The 27,390-nt window shown below is 40.7% G+C and overlaps 3 protein-coding genes and 1 long non-coding RNA gene across 4 annotated transcripts; 2 read left to right on the top strand and 2 right to left on the bottom strand.

Moving 5' to 3' along the window:
• The first annotated feature begins 382 nt into the window (after positions 1–382).
• Positions 383–25,559, top strand: LOC135331103 (uncharacterized). The gene is made up of 13 exons (XM_064526154.1): positions 383–461; positions 2,000–2,029; positions 2,924–3,246; positions 4,041–4,142; positions 4,396–4,566; positions 4,811–5,110; positions 5,165–5,248; positions 5,362–5,457; positions 5,791–5,895; positions 6,117–6,212; positions 23,944–24,281; positions 24,854–25,201; positions 25,421–25,559. The coding sequence occupies exons 1-11, from the start codon at positions 439–441 to the stop codon at positions 24,138–24,140; spliced, it is 1,527 nt and encodes a 508-aa protein (XP_064382224.1). The 5' UTR covers positions 383–438; the 3' UTR covers positions 24,141–24,281; positions 24,854–25,201; positions 25,421–25,559.
• LOC135333006 (uncharacterized) lies at positions 6,724–8,118 on the bottom strand. The gene is made up of 3 exons (XR_010393723.1): positions 7,963–8,118; positions 7,494–7,758; positions 6,724–7,404 (listed from the first exon to the last, which is right to left on the bottom strand). It is a non-coding gene; the product is annotated as an uncharacterized LOC135333006 (long non-coding RNA).
• On the top strand, positions 8,864–17,629 carry LOC135352420 (uncharacterized). The gene is made up of 13 exons (XM_064551609.1): positions 8,864–9,197; positions 9,310–9,360; positions 9,733–9,894; positions 10,765–12,992; positions 13,313–13,556; positions 14,143–14,235; positions 14,630–15,021; positions 15,133–15,510; positions 15,595–15,825; positions 16,482–16,602; positions 16,652–16,741; positions 16,974–17,060; positions 17,468–17,629. Exons 3-7 carry the CDS (start codon positions 9,855–9,857, stop codon positions 15,001–15,003), a joined length of 2,979 nt encoding a protein of 992 aa, XP_064407679.1. The 5' UTR covers positions 8,864–9,197; positions 9,310–9,360; positions 9,733–9,854; the 3' UTR covers positions 15,004–15,021; positions 15,133–15,510; positions 15,595–15,825; positions 16,482–16,602; positions 16,652–16,741; positions 16,974–17,060; positions 17,468–17,629.
• Positions 19,983–23,845, bottom strand: LOC135352428 (uncharacterized). Its single transcript, XM_064551615.1, has 8 exons — positions 23,552–23,845; positions 23,014–23,502; positions 22,471–22,920; positions 22,272–22,415; positions 21,606–22,150; positions 21,404–21,506; positions 21,051–21,353; positions 19,983–20,970 (listed from the first exon to the last, which is right to left on the bottom strand). Exons 2-8 carry the CDS (start codon positions 23,440–23,442, stop codon positions 20,032–20,034), a joined length of 2,913 nt encoding a protein of 970 aa, XP_064407685.1. The 5' UTR covers positions 23,443–23,502; positions 23,552–23,845; the 3' UTR covers positions 19,983–20,031.
• Positions 25,560–27,390: the final 1,831 nt, after the last annotated feature.

Here is a 27,390-nt window from a genome sequence, read left to right as displayed (position 1 = left end):
CATATTCTAGTTTCGATCTCACGATTAAGTGATAGATCGAGTTGCACGTCCTAGTTAGGAATGACCATATAAAGTATATAACCCTGTTTGCAGGCATTGTGATTATTTGTTTTGTCCAATGGAGGCCAGGCCATGGCGCAAAAATGTGTATGCAGCTTCTAGGCTTTGTCTGCTATAACCAAAGCCAAATGAGTGTCACTTTACTAATGAGATATTCAGCCATAATTGTGATGCAATCTGAGAAAAGGTACCACTTGTTTATTCTCCCCACTATAACAATTTGCTGTTCTTATTAATCCCCTAATTGGAACCTTTCTAAGAATGGTGCTGATGAGCTGTACAGAAAGAGGGTGGGGCACTTTACTTTGTTTACTGAAAAAGGGGCGGACCTGAGACAAAGAAAGCTCAAGTGTGTGTCCAAGCTTCAATATAATTATAATGGCTACTGGAGAAGACTCAGGGTGAGTGAACAGACTATAGAGTGCCACCTTGTGATTGTATGGAGGGAGGATCACAAATCTAGCTAGAATCCGCTCGATCATCAGAATTGAATGCATGCATGGAGCTCATCAACGGAAGCTCTGCATGCTGTGTTACTCTAGCTAGTGGACTTATAACTGAGCATACCACCAGTACTTATAGTATAGTTTGATCGTTATACACCTATCAATGTGTTGCCCCGCTACCCTCACCACCTGAAACATAATGGGGGAATTTGGCTCTGATTTGACTAGCAAGGTTAATATGATGGTATTAGAGAAAAAAATTAATCCCCTACTTGGAACCTTTCTAAGAAATGGTGCTGATGAGAAAATGAATTTCTAGCATCTTGAATTTTTCATCATCCTTGCCATTGCTTGTTACTCGTGCTATTAATCCCATATTGCACTCTTAGCCATGATACTATTAATTATACTAATCATTATATCCCGTTGCTATGTTGTTGCCAAGTGCAATATGAAGCATATTGCACTGCTGAAAAGTCATATTGCACTGCTGAAAAGTCATATTGCACTGACCACAAAACACCCCTCTGGCATTTAAATTAATTAAAATTAAATTAATACGCATGAGAAATAACAAGTATCAAAGTATGTCCAGCCATGCAGGAATGAATGTTCAGCACTGCTGGAGTTTCTTCTTGCAACCATGCAGGTTTTAAAATTGTCCAAGATTCATTTTGTGGAAGATTCTGTGTTCCTAGATGGACCTAGTCCTCGACCTCGTGATGCATGTCAATTCTGCTTCACCGTAGCACTAGAAGTGGCTCTTTTTACTGGGGGCATGAGCTGTTTTGCAGCAGTGTAGAAGGGAGCTTTCTTGGCTTGGTTATGAGGCCGAGCGTAGACCAGCACCAACATGTATTCACTGCACTGAGTAGTGGGGTGGGGCTGTTTTTATGCAGCAGTAGGTGGGGCGGGGCTGTTTTGCAGCACCAGAAGTGGGGTGGGGCTCTTTTGCAGATTTCAGCGTTGGAACTCCAACAATTTTGTGTCAAGCCATTCGTCGGTTGCCAATCTTATAGGCTGCAGATATACTGGCGTCTAGAAGAGAGAAGAGATGGAGCTGTGTCTAGAGTTGTCTCTGTCTTTTTTTGTGCAGTTTATATTGTGTTACTAGGACAGTGTTATGTTGCTATGCCCTCGGGATATAAACTAGTTATAACACGTGCACTCGGGCTGCATGGAATATATTGCACTCAGCCCTCGGGGCTGGCGCCCTCGTGCTTCAGTGCAATATATTCCATACATCCCTTGTGCCCGTGTTATAACTATAACTTGTTATAGCTAGTGTGGAGCTTATAGATGTACACCCACACACACACACACATCACACACACCTAACCACCCACACACACACATCACACACACACTAACCACCCACCCACACACATCACCCACACACACACACACTAACCACACACATCACACATCACACACACACACACTAACCACCCACCCACACACATCACCCACACCCACACACACACATCACACAGGTGGCTGGAAACTGAGCCAGTTACATACAGGTATGAAGTGTCCCACACTATGACATACAGGGGCGTAGCTAGACATTAATTTTATTAAAGGGGTTTCTGAAGGAATAAGGCTATCACGCCGCGAAAATTTTGAGACCACGCCCACTTTAGGTGCCACGCCCCTTAATTATGCCGGTTACACCCCTTATGGCTGCATTTTTGATAAGTCGTAGCTTCAGTTCTCCTCGGCCTCATCTCCTAAACTATTGTAAGTACAAATGTACTACCAGGATCAGTACCATTGAAATTGACAGTGGGCATGAGCTCTGAGGTTGGTGGCTGAGAATCAGATTGTGGTGAGACTGCATATACATGGAGTCTGAGCATGCAGTAGAGGAACTGGGCTGACAATCAGGTCTCTTATCTTGGATTGCAGATGCTAAACTAGTATTAATAATAGGCATTGAAATAAATCCAGGCTAGATATCAATCCATACTACTCTTGCTAGTCTCCAGCCATTTATAGCAGTATATACACTGTAAAATACAGTCTGGAGTCTGACTCTGAGCAGTAGTAGAGGAACTGGGCTGATCTTGGTCTCTTATTTTGGATTGCAGAAGGTATTACTAATAGACACAATAAATACAGACTGGATATTAATCTACTTGTGGTCAATATTAACTTCAGCACATGATCAGCCCCACCCATTTTTCAGCAAGCAAGGGGGTTTCTGGGCAACTAGGAAACCATTAAGCTACGCCCCTGACATACGTACATTATAATATCAGAAATAGTGTATAATATTATAGTCCTAATCATGTGAGTGGGCGTTGTACAACATGTTGGTATCATAACAGGTCAAAGGTCACCACTAAATGCACTTGTATGGTAAATAGTACATGTAACTTATGTGTGATGCTCCCAACTATTGTACGTACATGCAGTGTTCAGGAGCAGCTGGCCGTGGATCTGTGGGAGGCTGTTAGACGTGATGACGTCAGCATAGTGAGGTCCGTTTTGAAACAGGGGGCCAACCCCAATCACCAGCTCTACTGGAGTGAGGAGTGGAGTGACAAGAATAGAGTCCCTCCAGTACATGAAGCATGCGGGAGGGGCTACCTGGAGATCACTAGAGCACTCATTAGTGGTGGAGCTGATATAGAGAAAGGTGATAGAGTATCAGGCATGACTGCATTTCACTCTGCGTGTTGGGGAGGACATATGGAGATTGTGGTGTACTTGTCAAAAGATGCAAAATGTAGTATTGGTAAGTGTGTGTCAGTCGCGTAGTGTTCATAGCTAAAGGATTGAGCCCAACAAGAATGTTGTTAATATAGACTGTCCTAAATAATGACAAAACATGCATGTGTTGATACACATGTAGATTGTAATAATAATTATAAGACATGTTTTTTCACTCATTTCCCACAATCCTTGATACTGTGTACACGCACACTAATAACATCACCCAGCTGGGATAATTATTGACTAGCACGGAGAAGCTTAATACTGCATGGTGTATTTATTATCATAATTTACTTCATTTTGACAAACCAATACAGTAGACTCTCGCTATTCCGGCTTTCTGAAGTACGGCCACCTCGATATACCGGCCATTTGGTTTGGCACGGAATGCTACCTCTATGTTTACTGCACAAAACTCACCCTGAAGTACGGCCACTCACTATTCCGTTTACCGGCCAGTGCTGGCTGTCCCAAATAACGTTTTCAATGTAATTTTATGTGTGTATTACGGCCGGATATTATGTTTTGGGTGTGGTTTAGCAAATAAAATTGGATTACACTTAAATAGAGAGCAGAATGATTCATTATCTTTCATTATCCTCGAGACAAAAACTGCAAATCAGTGATTAGATTCGAGGTAAGGTCGGTTTTAAGCCGCGGCTAATTATCTGAAGTACGGCCACCTCGCTATTCCGGCCAAGCTGCATGGTCCCAAGGGTGGCCGGATTAACGAGAGTCTACTGTAATACATTTTAGTTATGTTGTCATTAGTGTGTGCATGTCATCACTTCTCTGAGGTCATATCACCACGTACAGATGTGAGGAACAAGTGGGACCAAACACCACTGCACAGGGCTTGTGTGGGAGGAAGTATACAAGTTGTACAGCACTTAGTAGAGGAGTGCAAGGTCGATGTTGGTGAGTTATTTCTGTAGTGGGTACCGTTTCATTAGATCCTCTAATTGGAAATGTAAACAGCCCGTGAATTAATTGTACCTGTATGTATCATCATGTAGTCATAATTATAATTATGGTAACTGTAATACAATACATACGCGATACTATAAATGACATCCTGTACTCAATAATTATCTGATTGTGCTGATTGTGCATGCATGGTAATGGTCAATGCTGTCAGTACCACTACAATATCTCTGTCCCTCCTGTCCAGACGTGACTGATGTTGGTGGCAACACTCCTCTTGACTTGGCAGAAGGGTTTGTTCGCACAAGAGATCTGTCCCTCACCTGTCCAGATGTGACTGATGACCTGGCAGTACGGAGTGGTCACACTGAAATTGTTGACTATCTCCAGTCGCTGCAGCCCTCCGCTCCTGAACCAGGTATGTGTCACTAGAAATCCCATACCTAATTTCCACAAAATGCAGTGACTCCACTAGCCACTCCACACACAACCACTCCGTCAGGTAGCAGATACTGTGCATTGGTTTGTATTGTGGATTTGCATGGTCATTGTTATAATTATTGTCATATCGTCCTCACAGGTAATGCAGTTACCTATTATACACATTAGCTATCTATATATTTGTCATTCCCATCTTTAGTTAAAGGACATTCTCACTGCAGGCATTGCTGTACATGATGATCAAGATCAATTATACACTAAAGATTTGCAAGAAGTTGTTTCTCAATTAATAGAAGCCATTAATGTTTGGTTTGAGTTGGGCCTCGCTTTAGGGATTCCAGTTGCCATGCTTGAGAATATCAAGTGTCATACAAATTGCAATAGAGATAGTTTGATTAGAATGCTGACCCAGTGGCTGGAATCTTCACCTTCTCGTACATGGAGTAACATTTGCAATGGCCTCAGAAGTGGCACTGTCAGACAAGACGTTCTAGCAAATACGATTGAGGAGAAATACAATGGTAAGTGTGATTGTGTAAAGTTCACTGTTATAGCAAAAATGTTCCAAAAACCAGGTCGGCTATCTGGGAGACAAAGAAACGATTCGTGTGTTCCCGGACCCCATACAGAGGACTCGTCCCGACCACCCCACATCACTGGTGAGAGATCCATGCAGAGAACTCATAATTAGAAACCTGACATTTCATCCGCACTATAGATTACATATACACGTATACGTATTGCTGACATTTCCTACTGCATATACATACAGATCCTCTAGCCCCAGAAAACCGCAAAAGGTCATTACCATCAGATATAGAAGTTGAAATTCTGTCAAAGCGTCCAAAGAATGATTTCACTGTACAAGGTATACTACAGACAGTCAAACAGTATTTACTGTATAGCATGTGTATACTGTAAATTATGAGGTTTCGACTTTTAGTATCAGTAATTCCCAGTGTTGTCGTCCTATAGCTGCATGTCACTCACTTGCTATAGTTATTATGATCAGGCCGAGTGTTCCATATTGTAGAGGTTGTCCATCGTGTCAATGCAATTTTCACTAGATCAATAATTGTGCACGTGATCTGCTGTCAATTCAAGTTTTTAGATTGAGGTTGTGCTTACCGAGTTAATCTAATATTAAGGGTTGTTCCATTTTCCCTTAGTATTAATGCAATATGTACTTGTGTGTGTGTAGGATCATCACAAGAGGAGCATACTAGCAGAAACCAAACAGTGGAAATTGCACAACCGTCGTCCAAAACTCTGTCAAAGCGTCCAAAAAATGATGTCACTGTACAAGGTATCAATACAGACCGTCAATTAAGGCATTATAATTAAATTGACTTTGCATGGCCTAAGAGCATGTATAATAATACTGTAAAATAATTAATTATAATTATGTCTACCTTTGGCTTTTTAGCAATTCTCAGTTGTTGTTGCAACATGTTCGTTCTTCACATAATTATTGGTACAATGATCATCATAATTAATAACACTGACTGTATCTATTTTCTGCTACAGATCCTCTAGCCTCAGGTCAGCGCAAAATGTCATTGACATCAGCTGAAGAAGTTGAAACTCTGTCAAAGCGTCCAAAGAATGATGTCACTGTACAAGGTATCAATCGGACAGTAAATTAAGAGTAGTAGTATATATACTGTAAATAATTTTATTACGTACCATACCCTCGTGAAAATACACCCACCCTTTTCTGCAAGAAGTCTAGGCTTATTTGGGGGGGGGGGCTTATAATCGAGTGAAAATACCCTCGTCCCGACCACCCCACATCACTGGTGAGAGGCTCATGCAGAGGACTCGTAATTAGAAACCTGCCATTTCATTCTTTAATGCCGTTACATCACGTATACGTATTGCTGACATTTCCTAAGTCAATGTTATTAAATTATCTTGTACCAATAATTAGCTACCGTATAGCGGGTAATTTTCGTGGGGTAAAATATTCGTTATTTTCGTGGGCAGGCTGACCGGTTATTTAGGTTAGGATCTGTACACGTATATAATTTTATGCAGTTTGTATAGTGTACCTACTCTGAGCTCCATCCTGGGCAGACAAAAATTTTCCAGGACTCTCAGAGTGAATCACTCAATGTAAAAAGCATAGAGCTACTTCAATAACAAAGACAGGTAGATGGCTAACTTTTTTACAAAAAGATATTCACATTCAAAGTTGTGGCATTATCAACACAAAATCACACAATAAAATGCTTGTAAGTATATACAACAAGTAGGTTGAATTGAATTGCTTGTTACACACATAGGAATGAATGAGCAACTTATTTATAAGCTATATAGGGGGCTGTTTGATCAGTTCGACACCAACAATATCGTATCAACAGCTATAAAGACCATAGCCAATAAGAATCGATGATAATTAATTTTAGCGACAGTGCTTCAGCAACCTATTGAGTTGACAGTTTGTCGTACTTCTGTGCAGCATACTGCTGTGAGTAGTTGAGGCAGTCCAAGTTGTTGTCGTGTCCATGCTGCTATCGGGACCACCTAGCCGACAACTGCAACACGTACGTACGTCCCCCTGACATCATTTAACGCCTCTCGGAAACATCAAGGTCACTTGCAAGTTGTGCACAGGAATAGGGTTCATGAAAGATCCTCGATCCTCATGTCCTTAGTGAGTGTACTGCTGTAACGACATCCTATACACAAGTCACAGTCTCCGCTAACACCTCTAGAGAGGAAGCTACAAAACTGCGATTCTCTGAAAGTTTTTGTCTGTTTTCTCACAGCTTTGTAGAAAATTATTAGCCTGTCCAGCAGTGTGTCTCCAACCCTACAAGTGAAAACAGGAGGACATGTAAGTACGTACTTATACATAAAGAACTATCCTGACAGCCAATCGTTCAGTACCCATCAGCACACCTCGTGTTCCGAGTGGAATACCTCCACAATTCGCCGTAGAAACAAACAGCTTCTCACCGGTTGATGCTGAGTGGTGGTAACCATGTCACGTCGCTAGTGAAATTAGGCACACTGGCAAAGAGCGACGAAAGGCATTGCTTGGCTCACTCTTTAACTGAAGACAAGAAACCCATACGAGCGACGATATCTCCTCAACAAAGTTTGGCCACGAAGTTGAAGGCAGACCTCCAGCTCCAGATATATACCGTGGACTAAAATATGGATCCTGAGACGGTAAAATCAAAGTTAGGAAACTCACATTACATATACCTGATACACAGCCTGATACAAATACAAGGCAGCTAGCTAGCTAGTAGCTAGTACAAGACCTAAGAGTGAAAAAATGTATGGCTTTTACAAATGTACATATCTCCTTTTAAAAAAGTTAGCCAACTACAAAAAATATACCCCTACATAGCCTTTAACTTACTGTGAACGACTGTTCTTGTGTTTTTCACTAAAAAATTGTTGCACTGGAGATACAGCAAGTTCTTTGGGGTTAGTAAGCGGGCTGATAAGAGAGTTGTGTAGCTGTACGAGCTATAACATGGCTGTCAGGGGCGGATCCAGGAAAAACAAAAGGGGGGGGCTAGCTAGAAAGGGGCGAAGCCCCTTACAAGGGCAGCCTCGCCGGAGGCGAATTTTTTTGCAAGATTTGACCTTTGAACTTTCATATTAATGAGTAGAATATGTTGACCTCTGCACTTACTTTTAATACTATGGTGATACTGTACTGTACTGTACTGATCAGATGTACATGTACGTACGTACAGCTAGCTAGCTAGCTAGGTACGTCCAGCTAGCTACCCTAGATCCTTTATACTCCTAGTAGCTGTTGTCTAGCATCTCTCAAGTGATTTCAAGTGAGTCTACAGATGCATAATTGGTGGCAAAATTGTTGTAGAGTCAGACTACAACACATGGTAGTTTTTTCAAAAGGGGGGGGCTTCAGCCCCTCAAAATCACCCCTGGATCCGCCCCTGGCTGTGGTTAGGACAATTTGTTTGTTTTTTGCACTGAAAGAGAGCCCTTGAATTGCACTTCCTTCCCATGTGACTTCTGAGCGTGTTTGGAAAGCCCCCTATGCGTACACGTGGCTTGAAAAAGCATGACTTTTTTCCTGTGAAAGGCGTGGTCTAAACATTGAAAAATGTTACAAATGTAGCCACTTCCTGTTAAAACTAAGTGGTGGAATTTCAATGTGACGAAACGCTTGTGGACGTAGGCCTGAAGGAACGCCTACTATGGTTTTAAGTGGAGTTGCGTACTCTTCCTAATGAACTCTTGGTGTTACATAATAATAATATAATATAATATGCTATACACTGAGCATCTACTCCCCTACCATGTTAGGTTTATTAATGCTGAGTCAGCTAAACATGTTTTAATCCTCACCCAGAGGACGCAGGAGCAATAGTCTAATAATTACGGTCTTAATGACGAATGTTATTCATTGCCTTTCCTACAGCAGTTGAGATTTTTATCAGCATTGTATGTCTCAAGTGATTCTGACCTTTTTTCAGTGTACGGCCTATAGTCAGTCATTGGAGTTGGTTTTTATGTACTGACTGTCAGACAATTGTCTCATTCCTCCTCCAGTGACCTCTGACCCTCTGTCTGGTCAACAGACACCCAGTGCTGGCGATGAACAACCAGAAACAACTGGTAGGAGACTCTATTATAGCCCAACAATAATCATGTGCCTACCCATCTACTGTAGAACGAAGACCTTTCGGTTATATACTGTGTTACATGACTTGTTACTTGTACACCTCAGATACTCAAAATGATTCCACACAACTTTCAACGGATGACCAAACCTTGTCAAGTGAGTAATACCAGGGCATACAGTGCATGGGGAGGAAAGTGGACCAATTTACCCTCCCCCCCATAATGTTATAGGCTATAATTATTATAATGTGTATTCAATTACTACCTTGTATGATTGAGTATGTGAAAAGACAACGTATATAAAGCCGCCCAGAATTCGATCACCTAAGAACACCTAATTAAACTGGGCACATGTCCTATTTCCCTGTATATAGTGTTCATTTTAATATTTCTGTGATTCTGATTGTCTTAAAGTGTTATAGCTGAAGTCACGTATCATGTTAACACTAGCCAAATGTGTCAGTATGTATTCATTTGGTGTTTTTTTTATTATTGTCAGCTGTGTCAACATTGCTGGTTGTGTTTGCAGGCACTCCATTGACTGAGGAAGACTCAGATGCTCTAGAAAAGCTGCTCCTAGACAACAAAATCTCTTTGACTGGTGAAAGGACATATGAGACAGTAGTTCACCACCTTCGTGAGCTCGGACATATGGAACTTGCAGCCAACCTGAGGGAAAACCTCGACAAAGGTGGGTAGTAGTTAGTAAGAGCTGTGGGTAGTAGTAGGTGGGTTGCTGTATTGAAGTTACACTCACCTGTGTTGAATATTGCATTGCATGCATGAAGCCTCTCAAGATGAAAGGGGGAACATAACAGCCATAACTTTAGTACTGTAGATATGACACCTTTTAAATAATATTATGTTTATACTATTTTATAGTTGAATAGCACAATCGAGGGCATAATGTACTTATGATGGTAGATATTGCACGTTGTGATAAATATATATTCCATTACTACAATAACGAATATGATGTACTGTATCGTTATACATTTTGAATGAGCTGCCTTACGTTGCTGTTCCATTTTTACGCCAGTGGTTCAACGACTGTTTTAAAAATGCAACGGGTAAATTATTCTGCGCATGTGGCGACTATAATGTAGTTTGGAGATTTCTTTTGTAACTCAGACTGTTTAGTTTGTCTCTTAGGTGGCGCCTTTATTATTATGCCTCGACTGTTTTGTTTGTCTCTACTTTAATACAGCAACCCACCTACTACACACAAGTGTTTTCTTTTCAGTTTAATTATCCTTCTTTCTTGCTTTCTTGAGGTCTTGGTATAAAGCCACAACAATTAATACTACAACGCAATGATGCAATAGATGCGTGTACATCAGTCCATTATTTTACACACTTTCTTCTCATGTTTTTTATAGACTGCTTGTTATAGATACTAATTATACTTTCTGTTCGATAATACAAATCACATCTATTGAGCAAAAGCGTATCATGGTGAGAGGCATTAGAACACAGCGCAGCTTGATCACTCGTTTCTTTTACAGTATGTTAATTTTCTGTTTGAAATGTGTCACCTATAGTAAATGCTGTTTCCCTGCAGTTATCAAATGGCAGCGTCGATACCTCGATAGACTCATGACTCTAATGGTTGATAAAGAAACAATCGATATGTGCACTCTGAAACTGTGTCTCGTTGGTCCCCCTCACGTTGGGAAGACAACCACACTCAATCGTCTACTGCAAGTGTATGAAAACATTCAATCAGCTGGAGACAAAGCGAAACATCCAAGCACTCTACTAGCTAACTGTATCCAAGTTATGGCGTTGATTAATAAAGATGAGTGGATATCTTCCAAGGATGTCGATGAAGAAGCCAAGATGATATTTGGTTATCTATGTGGCAATTTAACTCTCGATGAAATAGATATACCCAATGAAGAATCGACAAAGGCCACCCGATCTGAAGAAACAGTACCTTACAAAGTCCACACACAAACTGTACAACAAGCCACACTTACCGACTCTGAGGATAAAGCCGCTGTAACCCACAGCAACAAACTAGCACAGGTCATTCTTCGACTGCAAAAGCTGATAAAGAGCGGAAACTACTCCCAAATGGCCAAATGTCTTGGCAACACCTTGCTGAACATAAACGATGTCGGAGGCCAACCAGAATTCCTAGAAATGCTACCAGCCCTGAGCAATGGTCCTGCCATGTATCTAGTGTTCTTGGATCTGAGCAAGGAACTTGACAAGCCCTACAAGATTCCCTTCTGTCGTGATGGCAAAGTCATCACTCCTTATAAATCAATGCACACAGTGAAAACCGCAGTCTCTCAAATCCTCTCATCCATTGCTAGTGTGCGTCACATGTCGGAAATTTCGAAGCCTCTCTTAAAAACTCCTCAGTTGAAGGAAAAATTTGAAGCTTTTCTCGCTGTCCCTCCAGTGGCAGCCCTAATAGGTACCCACAAAGATAAGCTTGGTGGAGACTCAACAGATGGTCCAGAAAAAGAACGATTGACCAGAGACAAAATGGTGGAGATAAACACAGCATTGAAGCCCATCACCAAAACTTTCGAGAACATTTTAGTTTTTCCTAAGCAAGAAAATGAGGCTTCTGATGACACATCTAATAAAGAAGCTAATTGCTCTTCTGACAGGATGTCCTTTTTTGCCCTCGATAACGATAAAGGCACGGAGAATGCTGAAATTTCTCCATTACGTGGCTTATTGAATAAACTATTTTACTCTCGCTTCGGCAAAACCTCTCTTCCAATACCCAAAAATTGGCTTGTACTAGGAATTATTCTCCGAAAGGAATATCAAATTGCCACAGTAGCAGACTGTATCGAAATAGGCAAAAGGTTGGAGATGGATGAAGAAGAAACCACAATCTGCCTCCTCTACCTTCATAGTATAGGATCGATCCTGTACTATACGGATGTTCCCAATGATGATGATCCACGCTGGCTCCTCAAAGGTCACGTCATCTGCTTACCTCAAGTGATCTTCGATAGCATAAGCCAACTGATAATCGTTTCGATGCAGAATGTTCATGATGGAGGCCTCAACACCGAGTTTGAGATAGCAGAATTGATCAGGAAAGGTCAGTTTACACTAGAGGCCATCGAGAGACATTGCAAAGTAGATGTTCAAGTTTCCAAAAATCTGAAAAACAATTTACTAATACCATCCGGACCGCTTGTGAAACTTCTCAAGTACCTCAACCTTCTCTCTGATATCACACACAAAGATGAAGATGGTGAACGAATCACGTACCTCATGCCGGCTATATTGGAGTGTGCTTCACCAGAGGAGCTGACCAACCCATCTCAACCAGACATCAACAACCCAGAACCACTCCACATCACATTTAGTTTTGGTTACGTACCAACAGGAGTCTTCTGTGGGCTCATCACTCGACTAGTTTCCCAAGGCCCTCATAAAATTCTCGGATTGACGTGGGAATTGGTGGAAGATGGCATCAAACGAAACTGCGTCTCCTTTTATGTTGACTACGTACACAAAGTGACACTGCTCTCTCACGACAGAAGCTACGAGATACGAGTTGAACGCAATGCAAAACAGATGGATTTATCTCTTCACGATCTTTGCTCCCACACTTTGTCAGCAATCCTGTATATGCTCAAGAACCTGTTCCCAAAGTTGATCCTCAGTGTTGCATTTCAATGCTCCTGTCCCAAACACGCAGCAAGCAAGAGTCTCAACAACCTTTGCACCCTTGTTCAAGGCCGAAAGATCTACTTCCTGTGTGGTAGAAGTCCCGTCACCCTCAGTGAAGCACAACAAGTGTGGTTGGGGAAGGTGAGCTATTCTCCTGCATGCATGTTGGCGATGTGTGATCTAAGCTAATACTCATGTACAGCATTTGGGGAAAAGAGACCGTTTGTTATAATAATTATGGCTGATAATGACTTTGTGTGTATGTGTACAGATAGGGTGAAGTTTTTTAGGGTGTGCAAGTACAATAGTATAGGACTAAACTTGGTGTACTGTTACATGCAGCATTAATCAGAAGGTATAAAAAATAATAAGCTTGTGTGTTCTATATACGTCGACAAGTTTGTTTAGTTTGTTAATGTGTCTCGCATTTTCATTTCCCCTTTTTTGTCTTGTCCCTACAGCACGTGTGTCTAGGAAACAGGACGGAACTAAAGGTGCTAAAGTTTGCTGAGGATGGTTTCTCCTTCCACTGGAGCAAAGAGGGCTCCAGACGTCAGATTAAGACAACTGATGATCGGCCCAACACTGTCAGCTTCGCGAGTGTGAGAGAGGAGGACTTTGGTCACTACCAGTGTGAAGTGAAGGATGCAGCTGCTGGGAAAGTGCTCCTCACTCTCTACACAGCTCTCTACAAAGAGGACACAAGTCAGTTATCTAACCTCAAGTATCCCCGTTGTCCTAGTTGATCCCATTTATCACATACTAAGTTGTGATTTTCTACTTATTATACATAACCAGTGTACACAGTGTTTACTTCCTCTGCCCCACAATGACAACAGAACTCTTACAATTAACTGCCCAATTCTATTTACCATAATTATGTGTGAAGCTTTTTATTTGCTAGGGGGCCACTTGTGTATTTAAAGTGTTTGCATTACATTAACTACCGTATAGCGGGTAATTTTCGAGGGGTAAAATATTCGTTATTTCCGTGGGCAAGCTTCCTATGAAAACAGTTACCAAAACGCATGCAATGCAGTACAGGCAATAACAGACAAAAATTACCGTTTTCGATTTGTCAATGAATGCCATGGATTTTTACCCCACGAATATTACCCACTATCTATCTTACTTCCAGTTCTATCAGATCGTAATTCCATGTATCATAATCGGATTGCTATATTCGAAAGCCTTCAGTCTGGAAAATACATGATCTTGATTCCTACAGGCCCGGCATTCCCCATTAATATTAGTGTGTCTAGCTGTATCTGTTCCTACACACTACGTACAGATCCTCTAGCCTCAGGCCAGCGCAAAAAGTCATTGCCATCAGATGTAGAAGTTGAATCTCTGTCGAAGCGTCCAAATGATGTCACTGTACAAGGTATAATTATCTGCAGTTCAAATAACATTCAGTAAAACATGTGTTTGTATACTGATTTTAATTGTGTGTGTAGACAGTTTAATGGTATAATTATAATTTAATAATTTACGCTGTGCCCATCAGGGTGTCATACAGGGGATATCCCCCTAGCTCTAATCCCCCCCCCCTTCAATTATGACTGAGTGCATGTCCATAGCTGCATGGGTATTGAAATAACAGTTGACCTTTTTTTTAGCAACATTTTCTGGTACTTTTCTCATTTCCCCCCTCTACTTCAAAATCCTGTATGACACCCTGCCCATGCAATAGACAATTAAGGGACTTAACTAACCACAACAATAATTATTTGCAATTGCTTTCTTGAGTTATTATCTTTACATGTGTGTACATGCAGGATCATCATCAGAGAAGGATACTAGCAATGGAGGAAGTACACACCAGTCGATTGTTCTGACTGGAGATGATATTCAAGCAATTCGCGAGAGTCTCAAGAATGCAAGCAAAGATTGGTTTGATTTAGGATTGGCTTTCGGAGTGAAGATTAACGTTTTGGAAAACATTGAAGATGATTACCGTCATAACGATCGCCGCCTAATGAAGGTGGTAGCCAAGCGTCTTGAAGTCACTGATCCAGAACATCCGATGACATGGCCTTACATATGTGAATGTCTAAGGAGGCCTACTGTTGCACGTAACGATGTAGCCGAGGAAATTGAAGACAAGTATGTGAGGACAGCAACTGCAGTTGCTCATAGTGCCACCAATTGATCATGAGAACCTAACAAGGTACGTTTGTACTAATGTATTATTATGATCCATTATAATTATAAGTAACTACTGATCCAATAATGTTTTATTGCATAGCTTGATTTGTGCTGTACTCATGTTTTCATACAGGTATGGAATTCACTTGAATTAAGGGGACAAATAAACATTGCAAGTAAAGAACTGACTCTGTATTATTATACTGACAATGTCGTCTATATACCCTTTAATTATAAAATAATGTGACATGAATTATTTTATTTGAGTTCAAGCTGTCTTCCATTGTTCCTGGTAAGGAATCACTTCAGTTGCAGCTTCTTATAGAAGTATTTATAAATGAGGTGTTTGTTTGATGATCCTTACCCACTAGCCAATAAATCAATACTGAAAGTACTTGCACTAGCGCTACTCGCGCGAGCACGGCGCTGCTATTACTAACCCTCTACCTCAACAACACAAGTCTCTCCTGTCATAAAGAGCTACCACAAGTACAGCATCCTGTACAGAAAGGTGTGTGGATCTACCAGCCATTATATTCTGCACCTAGTATCAATCATCTCTATAAATAATGTCTTATTTATTTACCTTGTACAGTTATCGGTGGTCAGGTATCCAGCGCTGAACAGAATATTGACCAGCGACTACTCTTTGAAAGACCTATCAAATGGTGTGTTTAGATTAGCGATTGCTTTAATTTATATGTCAGCAATTTCCCCCGGCCCTCTCTCCTAGGTTGGTTGCAGGAATATGTAGCGTCTCATGCTGTACATGAGTGACAGTCTTACCAATGTACACTCTGGATTGGCCCTGGGTAGACTACAACAAGTAAGGCCAAGCAAAGTCAATTTGTAGTTTCTCAGGCTATTATTCCTAAAATAGCAAGCAGATTGAGGCATTTGAAAATATTAAAGATAATGATATTCATAGAATTTTAATTGAAAACACACCCCTAACTTCCTCAATAAGCGGAAGTGCATAATTTTTACTTATTAATTTTAGTCATAATTATATTCATGACCAAAAAACCATACAAACTTATCCTTTTCTTTTCTTTTAGTGCCTTTAATTTGTGGTCACGTGATATTTAACTTTTTTGTAAAGCTGCCAATTTCCAAGCGCGAGGGCCTGAGAAACTACAAATTGACTTTGCATGGCCTAAGCTATCATAGGCTATATTATTAGCTGCAGCATTGGAAGATGCAGGTACATGTATCTGCCTAAAATGTTCCCCAAGTTCTGGCTATTTTTAATATTCAATTTCCTGACAAATTTGCTTTTGATAGACTAACGTGCGACTCTAGATGGTTATTTATGTCCAGAGGTAGTTAGTACCAACCACCACCACTGACCAGTGTGGGCACATCCCTGTACATGTACTTGAACACTTATTACACACACCCCTCACCCATCCACTCCACCCACACACACACCCCACCCACACACTCACCCACACACTCCACACCCACACACACTTCCCACAGGTTGCTAGTACGTTCCACGTTCTGTGTGCAGTGTACAAAGCTGTAGTGGCCAGAGAACCAGCAAATGAAAACTAGAAGTGTCTACTTTGAAATAATGTTCTCTCTCTCTCCTTCAACGAACGTAAGCAGTGTGGTGTATGACATCATGATTATGACATCTTTGTGTACAGATCAGCGAATCTTTCAAGAAATTGGGAATTAAAGACACTTCACAAAATATTCTCCTAGTGGCACTGCATTCAAATGAGGCTGATGCAAAGGTATCGTGCATTTAGTGCATTCAGTAGCTGAAATCTAATGTGATTTCTTATCATACCACTACCTCTATATCGATCTAGCCACTACCCACATCATCTGAAAAGCCTCTCTCTAAGCGTTAATTCACATTCTTGTAGCCGTTCAAAGATTCTTTTTTCCCCACTCCCTTTCTTCCACTATTATGCATTTCTTTGATCACTACAACCTGTAACCATTCATTATTTTCTCACTCAGGCGTCTGATTTATTGGGCATGATTGAGGGTGACCTAACACCATTGCAAGGCATCCACTCGTGTAATAATACACAGAGTATAATCAAGGTAACCATCTCAAAGCACAATATTTTGTATCCTTTTATCAAAGAGCTTTTACCGTGGCAGTTCTAAGTATAATTAATACAATTTAAGTAATAACACACGGCCTGAAAGTACATGTACACTTTTTTACTAGAACTTCTGTCTTACATAAGCATCAAATACAATTAACGCTAGTAACGCAAACATACTGTACAGGGCTGCATTGAGGGGGGGGGCCTTAGGATCTGTCAGATTCATTAATAGGCATTTGTACTGCTATAATTCTGATAACTTTGCCCCACCTACATTTTTCATTTCCCCAATTCGCCCCCCCCCGATCCAAAATCCTGGATGCAGCCCTGATATTTTATATTCACACCCACATACACACATGCACATACATACACACACACACACATACATACACACAGGAGTACAAGATTCCTCCTGAAGAGCTGGTGATATGCTCACTAGAGAACTGTGTAGTTACTAGTTACCTAGGTCACCACCATTAATGTGTTATTGTTTATTGTGTGTTGGCTATAATCATTATCAAGAGTTCATGAACTCTTGTCATTATCAACACCCACACATTCTTTCTTTCCACTTCTCTAGATCTAATAGAACTCTATAAACTTGCATATAGACGCCTTTTGAGTGGGCCAATAATAAGCATGTCTCTATAATCAAGGCATATAACTTTTTCAGTGCAGTTGGCAAACAATGAACGATTATATATATGGAATGGGCGTTGAATGGACCACATGATTTAGAAGTCCTCAGGGCTAGTAGAACCCTCACTGCGTTCGGGATACTACAACCAGCCCTTTGGGCTTCTAAATCATGTAGAAACTTCCTAAACAGTTTATATCCCATTGCTACGTTGTTGCCAAGTGCAATATGCAGCATAATGCACTGCTGAAAGTCACAATGCAAAGTCATAATGCATAACCACAAAACGCCCCTCTGGCAATTAGACAGACAATTAAAATTATCATGAGAAATAACAAGTATCAAAGTAAAGCCATGCAGGAATGTTCAGCACTGCTGGACTGGAGCTTCTTCTTTGCACCCTTAACAATGCAGGTTTTAAAATTGTCCAAGGTTCATTTTGTGGAAGATTCGATTTCTGTGTTCCTAGACCTAGTTCTCGACTAGTTGGGCGTGGCTCGACCGTCTCCTGACGGGAGACGGTCGAGCCACGCCCAACTAAGCCACGCCCAACTAGTTCTCGACCTTGTGATGCATGTCAATTCTGTTTCACCATAGCACTAGATAGCCTCGAGACCAGCCGTTCGTTATCTGAAAGAACGCCTGGTCAAGTTCCAATGTAGCACTCGTTCTAGCTGAGTCAGCGAGTGGTTAGTTACGACATGATTGCGGCATGCATTGCGGTAACCGCAAACACAACAATACTACGGGGGTGTGCATGTGTTTGCAGTGTGAAGAAATAGAGATGGAGAAGAGAGTAGCTGCAGCTATATCTGACAGTGCCCGACAACTAGGAATAGAAAGTCTCAAAGATAAACAGTTGGAAGCTGTCCTCAAGTTTGTTGAAGGCCATGACATATTTGTATCACTCCCTACTGGATATGGAAAATCTATCATATATGCCGTTCTGCCACTTGTATTTGACAAACTGAAAGGTAATAGATCTAAGTAATGAATGCAGATTAATTTTTTGCATTATAGTAAGTAATATGAATGCCAATTATAACAGATTACATTATAACGTTCCACATGCAGATTCGTGTGGAAGTATTGTTTTGTGTATCAGCCCTTTGTCGTCTCTCATGGTTGATCAAAGTTCTAAATTTACTCGGAGCGGTTTGAAAGCAGAATTTGTAGGAGAGGCACAACTTGACCAAGAAGCAACAAAGAGAGTGCTCGATGGAGTAGTGCAGTTAGTTTTTATAACTCCAGAGAACATTATGAACAATGCTCGATATAGAGATATGCTCCAGAGTGAAGTGTACATGAAGAAGCTTGTGGCATTAATAGTGGATGAAGCCCACTGTGTTAAAACATGGGGGGATCAATTTAGAAGAGCCTTTGCAGCACTTGGTGACTTACGCAGTATCATACCCACTGAAGTTAACGTGATGGCTCTCACAGCTACTGCCACTATAGAAACCTTTAATATTGTATCCAAACGACTAAGTATGAAGGAGCCAGTATTGGTTGCATTACCCCCTGATCGTGGTAATATCTTCTATACGTTAGAACCAAAGATTGATCTTGAAAGGTTGAGTGAGGATTTGTGTTACGGGCTGTGCCGAAAACGAACTGCGTACCCAAAAACTGTGGTATTTGTTCGCAGATATAGGGATTGTTCGGATTTATACATTGCTTTAACACGCAAGCTTGGTGAAGATATGACAGATCCTCCTGGGTACCCAAATCTTTCAGAATACCGGCTGTTTGATATGTTTAGCAGTGTTCATACATCTGAAAAGAAAGAGCAAGTGATATCATCATTTTTAGGAACTGGAATGAAGCTGCGATTAATAATTGCCACATCAGCTTTTGGGCTTGGCATAGATTGTTCTGATATTCGACAAATTTTTCATTGGGGGTTACCATCAAACATGGAAGAATATGTCCAGGAGACTGGTCGTGCTGGTCGAGACGGTTTAGATGCTAAAGCAACCTTGTTTGAAGGAAAGGGTGGACAACATTCTTCTGAAAGACTAAAAGAGTATGTGAGCAATGCTACTGTTTGTAGGCGAAAACTTCTGTTCGAAGGTTTTTTGAAGTATTACGATGGTTCAGTAAGAATGAGCCGATCTAGATGCTGTGATTTATGTGTATTGTCTTGTGAGAAGTTTGATTAACTGAAATTATGCTAGGTATACATGCCTGATTGGCATCATGACTGAAATTAAATCAGTTACGTATGATTCTAATTAATGCATATGTATATGTTAGTATAATGTTGACGACAAGTTTTGCATATTAATAATAACAATGATAGAGGACATAAATTGACTGTTCGTTACACCAAATATATCTGGTCAATGCTAGTCTGGACTTTATTGAGAAGCTGCTTCTTAGATAGTTTTACGAGTAGTCCTTTAGAAAAACTGAAAGTATCATGTTTTCTGTTTGCTGTATACGTAAAGACTCTTTCTTGTTCGAGAACGTTCAGCACCATGTCAAAGTCCTTCCCAAATTTAGGGTAGGGGTGATTGTCAGAGCGTGAGGCCGTAGAAGAAGTTTGTTCCTCAAAAGCTTGACAGACACGTTGCACAACAGCAATACACTTCCCAGCTTTTGTAACGGTTTTGTCGTTGACATTTGCTCCCATATTCCTTAGCACTGTCTTTAGTCTTCTGTTAAGATGTTCCATGTGAAGATCACACGGAATGTTGGTTCCAGGGAGCCCTCGTGTATTTACGCATCTACTCCAAAGAAGTTGAGACTTTTGCCTTTCAGAAAACAAGTAGTTGTATTGCAGCAACAAATTCACTGCCTCTTTAGCATAATTGGGGTGATTGGTCGACTTAAATAGAATTAACAAAAACTTCCAATACCTCATGATTCGTTCCCCATCACCCTCTTTGATGGCATCATGGAAGCCATGCCACAACAATCCTAGGGTCAATAGTTCAACTGCGTATAAATGTACACTATCATCTACTGTCTTCTGTTTTTCAGTAGTTTGCTGAGAAAAATCTAGATGTGAAACGTATGTAAAGTTGGTTGTGATTGCTTTGGCAAGATCTGAAACTGAATCCATCGAGGTGTATGAAAGTATTTCCTTTGCAGCAGCAATGGCATGTGTATGCACCAGCAGCAAGAAGTAATCTTCAGCAGAGTTCATGTTGTCACAAGGATCAGTTGGTACAGATGTCCTATTAATCAAATTTCTCAGTTGGTACATAGTCCCTTTATCCCGTGATGACTTCACAGAATAAAGCCGTTGCCATATAGTCTAAATTGAACAAATGCATAAATAAAACAATCCGAGTTCTACAATTACACACATGCAGTTTTTATATCCATTTTTCTTACCTTCATGAGTGTCATTCTGGCATGCCAATCCTCGACTACTGGAACGATCCCTTCTAGTCGGTCTTTAGCCTTGTCTTGTGACATTCGAAGTGCTTGGGCACCACGTACTCTGGCCACTGTTAGTTGGTCGCCACCAAGAAGTATTTTGAAGAATCGTGTATCATCAAAGTCGAGTATACTCCCATTAGGAAGAATGTACTTTCCTTCAGCTGGTCGGGTAGGAACAAACTTCACACAGTGTTCCAGGATCTTACACATTTCATTAAGCTTATTTTCATTGTGAAGGAGTACCCCAAGTGGCACCTAAAAACGAACCAAATTATGTATAATGTGGCATAACAATTTTAAATTACCACTAGAGACTTTAGAGCCATCTCCTTGTTTTGCTTGCTTTGTATATGCCATATTATTTTCGTTGCTTGATCTTTGTATCCTTCCATGTGCTGAACAATAACCCTATAATAATTATAGTTATACATTATACGTATATGGAACCATGCATGCATGCATGCATACAATAGTCTTATAGTACAATTATATACCACATAATTATACCTGGACAGAAGAATTTCTATTTCTTTCAATATGCAAGATATATCGTCTGCACACGGCACAAGCATGCTTGGGTCAGGGTCACATATTTCTGGAGTAGTATCACTGAGGGAAGATAGGTCCACTCTATCCTTCACTGCGTACGAATGAAAATAGTGGAGGGATTTTCCTTTAATTTCGTGACGCTGAAAAGATGGTTTGATATTTTTATCAATATTATCACCCACGATCTTGAAGCCATTCCATGACGAATCGGCTTGTGTGGGATCTAAATCTTCTTGTCCGGACAACGAATCGTCATCATCATCTGTTTGCTGCACTTCTGAGTCATTACTGTCAGCTTCGTTATCTTTCGCTTGAACATCGTGTGTGTCATCACATGAACTATCTTCAGAAAACAATTCAAAATTTTCAAATTCCATATCCGACAAAGGACTGAAATCTGGGGCATAATTGTGACTATCAGAGTCAGAGTCGTCGTCATTATCCCTTAAAAAGGCTGGTGCAAGCTTTCGGTGAGTGATTGGGATTGAGCTACACCCATCAACCTGCACAATAATTATACATGCACTTGCATATATATAACTGTATAATCAATAATTGTTATAATTTGTGGCCAACCTTCTTATGATACGTATATACATGCATCACACAATGTCGCATACTTACTTGCTCAAGTGACGTTAACTTCTCTTTTAATTCATCTCCCCAATATTCAACAGCCACATCATACCCCTCACTGATTGCTTCCACAAGATTGAGTGTCCCTTGATAAGACAAACATATGTTGAGAGGCTGAAGGTTCATGTAGATCTGAAGTAGGATAGATATATAGAAGTTATATAGGAATATATGTTTGTATTATTACCTGTTTGTTAGATCCATTTCCATACAACATGATTGAAGTTGCACGCTGTACCAGCCCCATGCGCTTGTGTCGCGACTTTATTAGTAGGGATGCTAAGAAACAAATCAATGGTTTATGCTTAGCTGGTTGTGGAACTACTTGTCTCAATAAAGAAAGTAGAGTAGGAATCATTTTTTCCATATCCAAAATCACTGTTTCCCAGCTGAAACACTTTACTGCTTCAATCCTGTCCCTTAAAATGGAGTCGTATTGGTCAGAGCTAAGGCTTTTCATCTCTTTTTTAATTTTAAGACACACTTCCGAGACAATTGGTTTCAAAGTATCCTTAGAATTGACCATAGTTGATGCCAGTGACTTATAACTTTTCCGTGCAAAACGTTTGATGCCTGTTTTCCTCGCAGGAGTGCATATCTTGAGTTCTTTTGGTCCGGATTTGTAATTGATTCTAACCTATATACCACGAGAACGAACAATAATCAATACTATACGCAACTATATATATATATACGCATGATATGATAAAGTTCCATGCATCAGCAATACCTTGACATCTGGGGATTTCTGACTCTCTGCAGGAGGAATATATGAACTGCTAGGCCTAATAGGGCCTAGTGATAAACGTGGTTGTTTTGGCGTACTTGACTGAGCATCTGCGGAAATGGATCTTTTTCGAGTGCAATGTAGCTGAGAAAGAAGAGTTTCAATACATTTCTTCAGTGCAGTTGCTTTTGCAGTCCAATTACCAAAGGATATGACCTGTTGCTCACATTTGCGGCATAAGTATGCAGTTGGGTCACTTGTCTCTTCAAAGTTGGCCAATGGAACAACTGAGATGCCTTGTAATTGCTCTTTTACTTCCTTGCAACTTTCTCCATGCAGTTTTCTCCTTGTCCTCTTATCACTAGGAAGCGTTGATTTACACAGGCAGCAAGTGTAATGGTCCATTTTCTGATGAGCTATAGCTACACTCATAGTGTCTCACAGTACAGGCAGCAAGTACGTTGAATGGTCCAAGCTAGCTAGCTGCCGTTGCTGTAACGTCATAATGATATTCACAGGTAAATAATTATGGTTTTCACACCTTGTTGCGGGCAATTATCGGTCCAAGAAATTCCTGGACCATAGAACGAGTGCTACATTGGAACTTGACCAGGCGTTCTTTCAGATAACGAACGGCTGGTCTCGAGGCTAAGCACTAGAAGCAGCTCTTTTTGCTGGGGGCTTGAGCTGTTTTGCAGCAGTGTAGAGGCGAGCTTCTTGGCTTGTTTGTGATGCCGAGGATAGACCACTGTGGAGGGTTGTTCGATAGTCTCGCACCAGCCCTGATTAAAAATAGTTATCGACCTAGCGTTCAAATAGAAAACATCCAGGGCTGGTAGCCACATCCACCTCATTTTCACAGCTACTATAATTAAATCTGTATGATTGCATGTGTGCGCTGCTATTTTTAGAACATACGTTTTATCTCTACAGTTCAACCACATGAGACAATAGTGACAGCGACTACAGCTCAGTTGAGTAAGAGCGCTCGGATGAAGCTCTTCTCCAGTTGTCTACTGAGATTGCTGTCTATGACAGATACAAGCACAGGCTGGGCCTCAGTGATGCTGAGATTAGTGCTATCGATCGGACTGTTGATAACATCCCAGGGAGGTTTCACACTGCTCTAAAGAAGTGGAAGAGTAAAAGCATCATTCTCGACTATCCATCCAATTCAACAGCTACTTACGGTCGATTAGTGGAAATTGCTACAAAGATTGAGGACGGAGAGGCAGTTCGCAGCATTCACAAGGCCTGTGTGGAGCATACCAGTGAGTTACCTAGTGAATCATCACTTTCACCATTACCTTTGTGAGCTTGCTCGTGTATAATTATAGTGCCACGATAATTATAGTGAACTCTGTACAGCATTCTAAATGTTGGCAACATAATTATGATTGTACTGTCAATGTCAATGTCATTGGTATACAGCTCTCTCCTTGCATGTTTCCATGCTTTTTGGTGCTTTTCCTGCCCAGTCCTGTAAGTTTTTTCACATTGCAAGTGTGTTTGTTGGAACTTGAATAATTATTGATTTTAGTGTGAAGGGATTAAGCTTATAATTAAGGGAACCACTTGGGAATGATGCAATGAGCGGCTAGGGGAGGCTAGCTTGTTGCTATAAATGCTGGTACTCGCAAAGTAATCACGCGTGACATAATAATTGTACAAGTATAAAAATTATAGTCAATGTAAGTTCAGTATAATATTATAGTCTAAAGTGGTTGAGTGTATATAGCCTTATAGTTGTATTGTGTACGTCTCGTATGTGGTGTACAGTTCAGAGTATTATAAGCTACTACGTGCATTACATTGTCATTGTAAGGTATTTTGTTCTGTACAGTTCAACCACATCAGACGATAGTGACAGCGACTGCCGCTCAGTTGAATCAAGAGTGCTCGGATGAAGCTCTTCTTCAGTTGTGTACCGAGATTGCTGGCTATGACAGATACAAACTCAGGCTGGGCCTCAGTGATGCTAAGATTGACGCTATCGATAAGTGTCCTTCCATGGTTGATAATATCCCAGGAAGATTTCTCGCTGCTCTGAAGATGTGGAAGAGTAAAAGTATTCTCGAAATGTATCCATTGAATTCAACAGCTACTTACGGTCGATTAGTGGAGATTGCTGCAAAGATTGAGGACGGAGAGGTAGTTCGCAGCATTCACAAGGCCTGTGTGGAGCATACATGTGAGTTACAAATGTACCTAGTTTATGATCACTTCGACCATTACCTTTGTGAGCTTGCTTGTCAGTACAGTAGTGCCATGCAATAGTGAATTGTATAATTATAGTAAGAACAGCATTCCAAGTGTTTGCAATACACACTGTCAAAATGGTATTGGATATATACTGCAAGTGTAGGTTTGCTAGTTGCTGACTCTTGTGTCTCCCTCCCTCCTCATGCAGGACTGGAGGTCATGGATCAGTCAACACCATCAGACACTACCAACACTATAGAACCATAAGCACATTTGCACATTATTTTGTTTTGTTTGACGCTTATTGTGGTAATGAATGAAGTGGCATGAGTTTTTTTTACTGACAATGTTCTTGGTATGGATCTTTCAACTTGGGAACAAAATAATATTAGCCAGTAATCCTGTAAAGATCACTGCAGTAATGAATTTATAAATTTGCACATGGCCTACTGAGCTATATAGCTAGCTACCGTAGACTGGACTCTGCTATAGACTAGACTAAGAGCTTCACAGCTAGGCAGCATTGAAACAGTATATAGCTCAGTATAATTATAGATCCCAGTTTCTAACAGAGATGGCTCCATGCACACGAGGCTACAAGCAGTGAAGAGAGAGAGCTAGCCAGAGAGTGACGGCATCCTGACTAAGTGCTGCTGCTGGTGGATATGGTGGCTAGTCTGCAGAGGGAGCTGGACAATGCTCAGGTATATTAAGGACTGGGACCTTCAATTATTGCTGAATCAGCTAAAACGCAGCCACGCCCACGATTTTTAATAATTATGTTTTGTGTGTAAAAATTTTGTGCAGCTACTTATCTTTTTTAGTTCTAAAAACGGTGTTCTAAACCTTCCTTTTAGCTCTTAATTCTTAGTGTAGTAGGTAGTTCAAAGGCTTAAGCAGACATATCCGCTGGGAGAGAGCATCATGTTCTATTTAGAGTAAGTTATTAGCCTATAAAAATAAAAATGTCACTTATTGTCAGCTGTAAGACTAAGTTTTGTGCAAAATCTCACCTTTGGCCAAAGAAGTGGCTCTCTCCCAGCAGATATGTCTGCTTAAGCCTTTGAACTACCTACTACACTAAGAATTAAGAGCTAAAAGGAAGGTTTAGAACACCGTTTTTAGAACTAAAAAAGATCAGTAGCTGCACAAAATTTTTACACACAAAACATATTAAAAATCGTGGGCGTGGCTGCGTTTTAGTTGATTCAGCAATAATTGAAGGTCCCAGTCCTTAATAATTATACCTGAGTGCTAGGGTGAGTAGTGTCAGGTCTTATTCAGTGGACCCAGATACTCTATCTATATATAGACTAGCTCTCTAGCTCCCTTTGTTGTAGTGCACCTATCATGAATGTGTTGTTGCCCCAGAGGTCGGGGAGGTCCGCGACATGCGTGCACGAATCACTACAAGTGCTAGTGCATTTGGCCTGGACATATCACGTGACCACAATGCACTGAACTATATAGTGATTCGTGCACGCATGTCAGACCTCCTCTGGTGTTGCCCCACTACCCCCCCCCCCTCGGGACATACGGGGAAATTTGACAATCCAAGTGTGGGTGATGACATCTACTTTCGATACACAGTATGCCTACGTTCGATACTCTCTCTATTCTTGGTACTAGGTGTACCTACCTCCAATTAGATGCGAATGATTTTTCACCTCCAAAAAAAGCAACTTCGGGCAGAGGTCTTAAAAGTGTCACTTTAATTAAATTGAGGTCTTATGGTAACTGTATTTAGACCAAGCAGGACCAAACACAGTATATTTGTTTGGAACGTCCAATAATGGTGTTTTTAGATCGGTCAGGCCCAAATTGTCCATAGCTTGGGCTAAATAACAGTATATAATCATTCAGTATAAATGGGTGTATGTACTTTTCAGAATTTTATAGCTAAATTTTAGGTTGTACTACGAACATCCGATTTCAAAGAGTTGGGATACCCATTGATTGAATGGTAAAGGAAACATGCACCTGGTCAACATTTAGTCAATACCTTTATTAACTGAAAATTGATTATTATACACATTAGACCCTCCTCCTACATTGTTTGCATGGTAACCTCTCTCTCTCTCTCTCAGGTGAACTAAAGAGAAGTCGCAGTTAACAAGATAGCCAGCTGCTGGGATGTCACGAGGGAACGAGAGATCAGTTCTCTGAAGTCCATAGTCT

The sequence above is a fragment of the Halichondria panicea genome, chromosome 1 (assembly GCF_963675165.1).
Source record: "Halichondria panicea chromosome 1, odHalPani1.1, whole genome shotgun sequence".
Lineage (NCBI taxonomy): Eukaryota > Metazoa > Porifera > Demospongiae > Suberitida > Halichondriidae > Halichondria > Halichondria panicea.
This window is presented reverse-complemented; position numbering and strand designations above follow the sequence as displayed.